The sequence below is a fragment of the Tamandua tetradactyla genome, chromosome 2 (assembly GCF_023851605.1).
Source record: "Tamandua tetradactyla isolate mTamTet1 chromosome 2, mTamTet1.pri, whole genome shotgun sequence".
In the NCBI taxonomy this organism is placed as follows: Eukaryota; Metazoa; Chordata; class Mammalia; order Pilosa; family Myrmecophagidae; genus Tamandua; species Tamandua tetradactyla.
This window is the reverse complement of record NC_135328.1, coordinates 4,067,874-4,079,161: the sequence shown is the minus strand read 5'-3', so window position 1 is coordinate 4,079,161 and position 11,288 is coordinate 4,067,874. Positions and strand designations below refer to the sequence as shown.

Below are 11,288 nucleotides of genomic sequence, written 5' to 3'. Positions count from 1 at the left end.
CCCACCGCTCTTCCTCTTCCAGTAAGCAGCCTGAGGTGACCTCTGAAAGTAGCTCACTATTCACTTGACCCAAAAACCCTACAAAATCATGCAAATCAAGAGGTACAAATCTTCATGTTCGCTGTAGAACACTCGAGAAGCTGCTCAGGTCATCAAGGGTATGCATATTTGAAGTCACCAAGGATCTGAAAGATGCCACTTTACAGAAGCAATGTGTGCCGTTCCTTCATTACAATGGTGGTGTGGGTAAATGTGGTCAAGCCAAACAGGGGGGCTGGTCAGCGGCCCAAAGAGAGTGCTGAATTTTTGTTGCACGTGCTTAAAAATGCCGAGTTATGTTGAACTCAAGGGTTTATATGTAGATTCTCTGGTCACTGAGCACATCCAGGTGAACAAAGTCCCTAGATGCATGGCAGAACTTACAGAACTCATGGTCAGATTAACCCATACATGAGCTCCCTTTGCCACCTTGAGTTGATCCTTACTGAAAAGAACAAATTGTTCATAAACCAGAAGAGGAGTTGCGCAGAAGAAAAAGACAGCTGAGAAAAAACTGGAGAAAAAGAAATTATTGCTTGGGAATAAATTCATTATAAAATAATTGCAAACTGAAGTTAAAGCAGAATTGATTGTCATATTAGTTAAATGTGTTAAATATTCTTTATCCTGCCATTGTCTATGTTCATAAACAAGCTGTTTTCAAAATACAAGAAAAGAGGCTGAATCAATCATCAAAAATCTCCCAGCAAAGGAAAGGTTAAAACTAAATGGATTCACAGGTAGAGTCTACTAAACACTCAAAGAAGATATAACTCTATTTTTGCTCAAACTCTTCCAAAAATGTGAAGGGTAAACACTCCATCATTCATTCTATAAGGACATCACCACCTTCATAGAAAGCCAAATAAAGATGCCATGAGAAAAGAAAACTACAGAGCAATATCCCTTATGAACATGGATGCGAGAGTACTTCACAATATACTAGCAGACTGAATCCAACAGCAGCATATTAAAAGGATTATACACCATGATCAAGTGGTATTTATCCCAGGTATGTAAGGGTAATTCAACATAAGAAAATAATAATGAATAACACAATAACACAGTGAAGGGAAAACATACATGATCATCGCAATTGATGCAGAAAGGCACTTGACAATACCCAACACCCTTCTTGATAAAAACATTTAGAAAGCTAGGAATAGAAGGAATCTTCCTCAGCAATAACCACAACATCCCCTTTGAGCACCAATTTAACTTAGCAATAAGTAACTGAGGCAAGTTATATCACACAAATATTGAAGGTCATAAGACTTTTCTTCTTTATTATATTGATACACAATACACTCTTATAATGCCTCTTATTAGTTTTCCAAGTCGTTTCAAAACCTTGTCCTGTACCATAATCTAAAATATACAGCAATCACATCAAGGCAAGATAAAGCAGTTAAATTCAAACACTTCACTACTGAAAATAAAATATAACATGTGTGTTTACAAAAACGTTAGGGAATTACTGCCTAGATGAAAATAAGATAACCACATAACATGTATAACATCAATCACAAAAATTTTTTAGGAATAACATAAATTCAAAATACAATTTACTTTTGCATTAAATATAGTAAGTGCATGACCAATATTTTCAAAACAAATTAGTGAAATATCTGACATATATTGATTCTCCATAATCCTGCTTTTAATGTGGTTGTCACAGCAATTTGTTAAAAGTAAATATTTTCAACTGCAACATAAAACACTTCTGACAGTTTATTATCTATCTGGTCCCAAGTGCCATTATTCCTACTAATCTCCTATACCTGTAACCTATTTCTATCATTATGTGTTCACTTTCTTCTTTTTGGTTTTCAGTGCCTATTTGAGTCAATAATATCTCACTTTTTAATTAAAGCATGTTTAAAAAATATAATTGAGAATATGTAAGGTAAAATTATCCTACCTCAAAGGAAAATGGCCCCTCTCTATATGTCCTAATTAACTGCAATATAATTGTTCCCTCACTACTAATTTTCTCCACCTCTTCTTCGAGAGTACTGCTTGTTTCTTAGTCTTGGGATGGTCAAAGTTCACAGAATGGAAGAGACTTGCAGCTTTTGGTTTCCTCAGGCCAATGTCTTCAGTCTCTGATGTCTTTGGGAGTTCTAGGGAATGAGCGTGCGAGCTCTTCCCCATACCCAGTGCTCTGGGTCATAAGCTTGGATCTGGAAAGAAAAATGTCCAACAACTAAGATAATGACCCTTCAGAATGATACAGTCTTTTCAATTCTTCTTAAGCTTTAATCCCTTCCACTTCTCAGATCCAAACTTTAATGTCCCATATCCAACCACTCTTCAAAATCCTCATTACTGTACCTACTCACACTCCTCCCGGAAAACTCAAGTGTTCCAGCGCATGGAACGAATGAACTGAATTTGTAGCTTATGGAACATGGGACGCTGGATACAGTTCTTTCCATAGAGGAAGGAAAATATGGCTTGTTTTGTGGCCTGGTTGTCCTCCTCCATGTCATTGGCCAGATAGCTAGGGAAAGAAATCAGGTTTGCTTTCAGAAGCAGAGCCAGAAAGAACTCTGTTTAAGGTCATCTCACCGGAAAGGACTATAGACTGACCACCTTCAGCACATGACCTTTTATCAGCCCTATTCATTTGTCAGAACACCTAACCGTTAATTGGGAAGCTTGGTTCTGGACAGAAACATTCTGAATGACCCCGTCATAACCTGATGACAAGGGTCACACTAGGAAACCTGAGGCTGTATTCTGCCAGGCAGTTTGCATTACAATCTTCCACCACAATCCTCTCATCTCCTTCACTCCTCCTTGTGGTACTTGCTAATAACTGTCTCCTCACTACACTGTAAGAATCTCAAGGACAAAAACTGATTTTGCCTTATTTTTGCACCATCCACAAGATCACCAAATGCGTAATACAGTACCCTGTTTACATTAATTTAATGAGCATTTCTTAATCTCCACTTTTGTGCTTCTTTCCATCCCCTCATAGTCCCTGGGATTCGGAAGCATTTAATAACTGATGGAATGAATGAATGAAAACTTACAGATTTTATTTAACTCATGCAAACACAAAATAAAAACTGTTTTGTTAAATGCTTTATAGGACACAGTGATTTTCTAACAACCCTGTCTTTGAGTGGTGTTTAGACTAATGGGGTTGTATAAGAGGAATGGAAGGGATAACAAACAAGTTTAATTAAAAATGATTTATTATATTACGATGTCACTGAAATGCTATTGAGATGCAGAAGATCTGGTCTCATCTGACTGTGAAGTTCAGGGAAAACATCATGCAAGGCTTGGTGTCTGAAATGGCTTAATTGATAAAATATCTTTATTAAGTTATACATGACTGAGATATTTCCAGACAGCATATATAAGAAAAACTGAAAGGAAATAACTGCAGTTTCTATACAAAGAAGAATTCCTTAAAAACAAAGAAAAAGATGTATCAGGATAGCAAACAAGGTTCATAGAGATTACAGACTGGTGAATTCAAACTGGAAATTCTGGTTTTGATTAAGGGGGAACTGCGAGCCAATTTTATAGGATCTTATCTGTGTCTTTGTGTTTTAGACTTGAATGGGAGATGTTAAAGTAATGAGGACGAGCAGGGAGTGCACTGCAATAGATTGCAGTGTATAAGGAGGTTCTGAAATGAGAAGAAAGAGCAGATTAGATTTGCACTGACATAGGGATCAGAAATTATTAAGGTTTCAAAACTATTTGCTTGGGGCATGGTAAAGTCAAGTCTTTCTTCTCCACTTAGAAGAGTTTTATGCTGTGTTTGTCTTGATCTGTTTCATTTTGTTTTTGCTGAACATTATAAGGTGAAAGCAAACTCAGACCATAATTTCCATACCAAAATATCTCCCATTGTTTTTGAACACAGAGAAACACTACAAATAGTCTTTTTTTTTAAAGATGAATAGTGAGAGGCTCCCTTCTACCACTCTTATTCACTCTGCAACTTGAAGTTTGAGTAATGGGATTAAGGGAAGTACTCACAGAGCCAGGAAAAAATGAATTTGTTGGTACTGCCAAGAGAAGAGGCCAGCCCGGCTAAAATAAGCTATTACCATGGACAGGAGATACTAATGAGGAGATAAAAAGCAATAAAAGAATGGTTACATCCTGGAAGAGGAAAAATATTGGAATAAGGAAGAAGAGGCTGGAGGAACAAGATCACAGCTTGGAGAGGAGAATACTCCTTGGGGTAGGGTGATCAGTGGGGAGCAGTGAAAGCAACAGAGGTATACTAACAGGGTAGCTCCATATTACAGAAGATATGGGAGGGGAAGTGCAGGATGGTGTGAACATAACAAGATGTGGGTGTTTGACAGAGTGTGCTCAGAATGGTTGAGATTGGGATGGGTTGTGATAATTTATAAACAAAAAGGTGTCTCGAAGGGCTGAGAGGAGAGTTTCTGTGAAATGAAAGTGTCAATCACCAGTGAGGCAAAATACAGAACTAGCACTTAAGATTCCAGAAGACCCTGCCACCCTGTAAGGAAGCAATAGGATTTTAGACAGAGGTGTTGCCAGTTAGAGAAGGAGCAAGGTTTCTGAGACACAAAGGACAAAATAAGGATAGAGAGAATGGTAGCTTTCGCTTTTGAAAAACCTAACCCCCACAGACTGGGGCAGCAACAGTTTGATGAAAAATGTTACCTTGTCAGATACCCTCAGATTTCTGTCCCACGCCAGAAATCGTTGAACAACAGGATCCTCTGTTAAAAGAGGGCACATGTTAAGATTGAGAATAGGAACAGAGACAGCCTGCAGAAATCCACAAAAAAAGAAGATTCCGTGTTCTGACCAATTGTTAGCAGAGGAGGGGACAGGGAGAAAAAAATTCACTGTGTAACACAGAGTGAATTCTATTTGGGGAGTCATGTGGAGTGATTATATGTTGGGTTGTGCTCTCATAGAATGTATGTGTTTGCAAAAACTTCAGAATAGATGATAATGACTGTTCCTCATACAGAAATGTAACATTTCAGAGGATAAAATGTAAATTTGCATTCCTTTTCTCTTTAGAATCTGATATAATTAGATTAGGTGTAATTGTTCCCATTGTATAGGAAAAAAACACTTAGATTCAGAAATAAAAGAAAGTGCAGATACTTCTCCAGTTTACTCTTATCCTGTATCCTTTTCTGAATGTCCCTGACAAATGATAAATACGCTGTCTCTGCTTGCACATTCCCTGCAACAGAGAGCTCATTATCTAAAACAGACCCCTATTCCTTAGTGGTTGTGTAGAGTTACTGGACATTTCTTCATTTTAGAAAGAACATTTTAGGTATATGGGGCCTCTTCCTACCAAGAAGCCTGTTGAAGACCTCATGATGCTCAGGCTCTACAGCTGATGCCTGCTTTCTTTCCACTTGCATTGGGAGACCAATCATGTCCTCCATGACCCAGCTGTCCTTAGATTCAGGGGCTGCCCCCTTCATGAAAGATGCTGCCCAGTCCCTCTGACAGCCACAAGCCTCAGGCAGGGGAATGGAGTCTATAGAGGAAACTGTGTACAGAAATAGATGACAACATAAGGCATTTTTTCATAAGGATTCGGTCAGTAATCACACACCTATGCCCTCCCCTAACTTCCACCTACCTTTCAGATTCTGGGTCTTCCACTCTCTTTCACACTTTTTCCTTTGTTGACATCTATCTGCTCCAGTTATCTGGAAATTATTATATTTCCATAGTGCTCAAAACTCTCAGTCATTATAGTTAAATTTTACCATTAGAGAAAAATAAAGCCCCTACATGATTTCCATCTTACATTTCCCCCTTTTTGGATCTCTTTTCTTAACCTTCCTTCCTTGTTACCCAAACTCTCCATCCATTTGGATGTCCTCTTCTCCCGATCTTTTACCTCTTCTTCCCAAAGGCTTGGTTTCTGATACTCCCCTCTATTTCATACACTGACTCAGGAACTCATTCCCAACTTCCGTGCTCTCATTTTACTAGTAAACCCACCTTTCTTCCTTCACCGTCATCTCCACCATATGCTCTGTGCAGCCGGGTTGGGAACTCGTTCACAGACGTGGCTAATGGAAGACGCTCAGCCATGACTGTTCCCTAACTGCTTGTTCCCTCCCTGGTCACACTTAGGCATCTGATCTTCCCAAGCTCTGATTTCGTATCATGGTGTGCCTAAGCCCGTTATGACTGTTCCAGTTTGAGGATGACAGGAGTGGGAAAGAGCTCTGAGGAGAAACTGTTGTCCCTGCCAGTGAATTTGAGTCTTACAATCAGGACCACTGGAATCCTCTGAGGTCATTCATTCCAACTAGGTAACCAGGTCAGTTTGAAGGGAAACACATACAACTGACAGAATGATGGTTTTTCTTCTCTTGGAAATGACTGTGAAATATCTCAGTACTGATTCAACTCTTCCTAAACTTCATCACTATCCCCAATTTCTCAGAATGAGTTTTTACCCTTTGCCCCACCACAAGCCACATTCTCTTCACTCAAAACATGAACATAATGGACATTTATCCTCTCCTTTCCATTCCCATTTCAGAACTCTCCTGTGAGGGAGAAAGGTACTAATAAGTAGATTGAGGGTAAGAGGACCTTATAAGACCTTTAAGAGTGAGACCAATATATGAAAAGACCCAAGGTACACCGACTTAATGAATAAAAGTAATAAGTACAAACACTATTTTGCCAAGCTAGTTTACTCACCATTTACTGATAAATGTGCAGGCCCTGTCCTGGTGAGAAAAATTATATGTAATCAATCTATCGAATCTATCTAATCCATCCATCCATCCATCCATCCATCCATCCATCCATCCATGTATCATCTATCTATCATCTATCTATCATCTATCTATCTTCTATCTATCTTCTATCTATCTTCTATCTATCTTCTATCTATCTTCTATCTATCATCTATCTATCTATCTATCTATCTATCTATCTATCTATCTATCTATCTCATCTATCTATCTATCTATCTATCTATAACTATACATAACCATGTCTACTTTTAAACATATTCAGATATATTCAGTGATTTTCATGTTCAGGGTAATATGTTAGCACTGGGAGAAATACAAAGATGAACAGGATACTTATGCTCATGTAATAATAAATTGATTGCTTACTATATGGTAGACACTGCCATAAGTGCTTGACATGGATTAATTCAAATTCTCCAGTTCTTCTCTAAAGTTGGTTAATGATAGCACCAACTTCAGAGAGAAAATGATCACAAAAAGAGGAACTTAAGTAACTTGAATAACGTCACATAGCAAGTAAGTAGTTGAGCTATGATTTTGACATAAGCAGTCACGTTAAAAAGTCTTTGATGTAATGACTTTTGCCAAAGGATGTCTATGTGGAAATTGCAGAAAAAATAAAATATGATATTTAAAGGCAAAAATAAAAGTTTACAGAATAGTGAGATAACTTCTTTAAGAGTATCAAGGTAGATATCATGGAGATGGTATATGAAATGAAATTTAGAAGAAGAAAAGGATTATAAAATTCCTAGAAGACAGTAGAAGCCATCTAACTTGAAGAGCATAACATAATAAAATGAAAATTAAATGCAGGAAGATTCTTTTCGACTGTCAAGATACCATCATGCTGACAGAAGGAAGGAGGATTGATGTGTGGGGTGAAATCTGGATGATACAAAAGCAATGCTAAGCTGGGACTCTAGGAAGATTCCGTGAAAAACAGGTATAATATTCTGCAAGTAATGGGTACTTATGGACGATTTTATGTGTGAAGATCTTTATCATGAATTAGTTATGGTACACTTAACACTCATGGCCACATCCTACTTATGCACATATACCAAGAACTTCTTAGATATAATCCTCAGGATTTCAAAAGGAATTTTATTATGCCCTCCCTTCTTCAGATGCTTAAAGAATTATTTCTGCCAACAAATACTTGCAAGAACTAATGTCTGGGAAGTTAGTAAGGACTTCTAATGAAGCTCATATAGCATTGTCAGTAAGGATTTCTACAGCAGCTCATGTAGCATTGCCAATACATGGTCCTTGCAAGACATCAAAACAGAGTGAGCCCTAGTTCACACAAAAGAGAGTGAGCATCCCCATGCTTCTGAATTTGAACATATATATATATATATATATATATATATATATATGCATGCTATCACCTATGTTATCACCAGTCTTCAAGAGAAATACCAAGATGGAGATAGGCGAATTTATGTCTTCTTCTTTCCTAAATTTCATAGTAAAAACAAACAAGCAAATACACATATGAGCCTGCCAGAACGGCCACATTTGGCCAAAGCCTATCTTCATATGCACTTCTTAACAGAGTACTTCTTTAAGCAGTAAACGAGGCCCAGCCTTCAAAGACAGGATTTTGGAGCCCAATGTGAAAACATTTCCACTTAATAGTACAGATCACCATCCCAGGAGGCCTATCCATCACCAACTCTCTGAATTTGCATCTTTTTGCAAGTTTTCGGTTGATGGAACATCTGTCGTACCTGGCATCAGTGAAGAAGAGTTGCTGACATGTCTTCACCTAATCCAGTTTAACAACCACTCTTGACTGAGTCACATCTCCAGGGAGATAATCTAATTACAGATTCAAACATATAGTGCTGAATAGGGATTAGAAGAAACGGCTGGATTTATAAAATGGGATTAGGATTAAAACATTGCTTTTCTAGGGTACGTGAATCCTTTCAAACCAGCAAGAACACTGATGAGAGGAAAAAGTACTAGAAAGCAGGGAAAGAACTGAAAACAAATACTCAGAGTGTGTTTGTGTTCACATAAAGGGTGCTGGCGCACAGCCCTCGTACAAGAGTCCCCACAGGTGAGCACTCCACAACTGAACAGAAGCAAGAGCTGGCAGAGGGAAGGGAGGCTTCACAATTTTCCAGAATAGTGTACAGAGAGAGGTTTCTTTCTTAAATTAAGAAAGAAACACATGAGACATATGTTCTCACAACAAAGAAAAAAGATTATGCACTACTTTTAGTAGTGAAAAGGTTTTTCACTACTAATAAAAAATATTAATAAAAAAATTCAAGCCAATAAAAAATGGAATACTGATGATGCCATCACTACGAGGGAAATATACTTTCAACAAGTGAAAATATTAAGTCTACTTGCATGTCATAAAACATTCTGACAAAAGTCATTTAATCACATAATAAGGTCTCACTTGTGTCATTCCTCTAATAGATGCAAAAACAGAATCTTGACTTAAAAAAAAACGAATAGACAACAACCAAATGCAATCTGTGATCCTGGATGGGATCTAATGAAGGAGGAGAAAAGCTCAAAAGGACATTATTGTGGCTTTGAATCAATTTTAGATTTACTGAACTTGATTTCACATAAGGTAGCCACATAAGTAAATCCCCTTGTTCTTAGGAAATGTACATAGCAGTACATAATTGTTAAAGGAGCATGACCTGTTCAATTCTCACTCAAGTGTTCAGGAAATGGACTGATCAAAATATACGGAAAGACAGATGGATAGATGGATGGATCGACAGAACGACCACGCAAACTGGTGGATCTGGGTACCTGGGAAGTAAGGGGTGTCGGAGCTCTCTGTTTAGGGGTGTGCTGCTTTTGGAACTGTCCTGTAAGTTCCAAAGTGTTTCAAAATTGAAAGTTGAAAAGAACACACGGGCACAGCCCACAAATGCAGGTTCTCGCGCTCTCTACTTAAGCAGGCGCTGGGCAGCGGCCCGCGCGAGGCTCCCCCTCCGCGGCGGGGCCTTCTCGCCCCGGGTACGCGGGCCGGGCTGCTCGCCCCAGCGGGTCCCAGAGCCGCGGAGCCGCCCTCTTCGCAGGGGCCGCGGAGCCGCTGAGAGGCCGCGTCCAGACCACGCAGCGCCATGGTTCCGTTCACAACGAAACGCAGCTACGGTCCTGTGTCCGGATGACAATGAAGTTAGAACGAGGAGCAGAGCACAAAGCCTCCGGATACAAAAGTCAGCTGCTTCCCCATACACCAGGAATGAACAATCTGAGTGCAAACTCAATGTGCAATTCAGGGGAAGGAAAGGAAAAAAAGAGAGAAATTCTCAGGTATAAATCCAACAAAACGTACAAATCTGTATGCAGAAATCTAGGAAACGCTATTGAAATAAATCAAAAGAAAATCTAAACAATGGAGATGTGCTACTTGTACATGATCAAGACACAATGTGCTAAAATATAAATTCTTCCTACTGGATTTATAAATTCAGTATAATCCCAATAAAAATCTCAGCAAACTATTCTGTACGTATGGACAAACTGCTTTTTATACCATGAGTAGTCTCCACAACTAAAGAACAAAGTTGAGGAAGTCACACTTACGAATTCCAAGATACAATATAAATCTACGGTAACTGAGAGAGCATAATATGGGAGAAAGAATAGATACATAGATAATTGGGACAGAATAGAGTCCATGCAAATAAAGCAAAATTATCTTGGTTGAAAAGTCTGTTAAACAAATGGTGACAGCACGAATGTATGACCATATGGGAAAAATGAACAATGATACAAACTTTACTCCTTACACATAAATTCACAAAAACAGTTCAAGACTTATGTGGAAAATGCAAAACAATAAAAACTTAGAAGAAAATATAGGGTAAATTTTATGTGAACTTAGCTTTGTGGTTGGCTTTATATACAACTTCAAAAGCATGATAAATGAGGAAAAAAACAATAATAATCTGGCTCTTACTAAATTAAAATTTTCCACTCTGTGAATGACTCTTTTAAAAATGAAAGTATAAGCCCCTCATTGGGAGAAAACATTTGCAAAACACTTATCTTGAAGAAAAAATTAGATCCAAAGTATACAAGAATTTGTAAAACTTAACAAAAGCTCCCCATTTAAAATATGATTAAGTATCGGACACTTCACCAAAGATATACAGATAGAAACTAAACATACAAAAACATGCTTAACATCATTTGACATGAAGAAAAAACAAATTAAAACAACAAAGGAATACCCTATGCATCTATTAAAATAGTTAAACTTAACCTGACAACATCTACTGCTGGCAAGGATGTAGAAGAGGAACTCTCATTCTTTGATGCTGGAAATGCATAATTGTACAGTAGCTTCAGAAGGCAGTTTGGCAGATTCTGACAAAGCTAAATATAATATCACCATGTGATGCAACAATTGTGTTCCTAGGTATTTACCCAAATGAGTTGAGGGTGATTATCCACACAAAAACCTGCAGACAAATGTTTATTGTAGCTTTACTCATATTT

The 11,288-nt window shown here is 38.1% G+C and overlaps 1 protein-coding gene across 1 annotated transcript; it reads right to left on the bottom strand.

The window, feature by feature from the left end:
• Positions 1–1,305: 1,305 nt before the first annotated feature.
• LOC143658872 (speedy protein E4-like) lies at positions 1,306–6,298 on the bottom strand. The gene is made up of 7 exons (XM_077131259.1): positions 6,025–6,298; positions 5,657–5,726; positions 5,363–5,563; positions 4,708–4,766; positions 4,045–4,130; positions 2,374–2,542; positions 1,306–2,222 (listed from the first exon to the last, which is right to left on the bottom strand). The coding sequence occupies exons 1-6, from the start codon at positions 6,115–6,117 to the stop codon at positions 2,398–2,400; spliced, it is 654 nt and encodes a 217-aa protein (XP_076987374.1). The 5' UTR covers positions 6,118–6,298; the 3' UTR covers positions 1,306–2,222; positions 2,374–2,397.
• Between the last annotated feature and the right edge of the window lie 4,990 nt (positions 6,299–11,288).

Bases quoted from the DNA above. Each gene is read 5' to 3' on its own strand.
- LOC143658872 (XM_077131259.1), bottom strand. From the start codon at position 6,117: ATGGCTGAGCGTCTTCCATTAGCCACGTCTGTGAACGAGTTCCCAACC. The intron at 5,564-5,656 runs GTAGGTGGAAGT...TTCTGTACACAG, and splicing joins GAAGACCCAGAATCTGAAAG to TTTCCTCTATAGACTCCATT. The intron at 4,131-4,707 runs GTAACATTTTTC...TCTCCTCATTAG, and splicing joins ATCTGAGGGTATCTGACAAG to TATCTCCTGTCCATGGTAAT.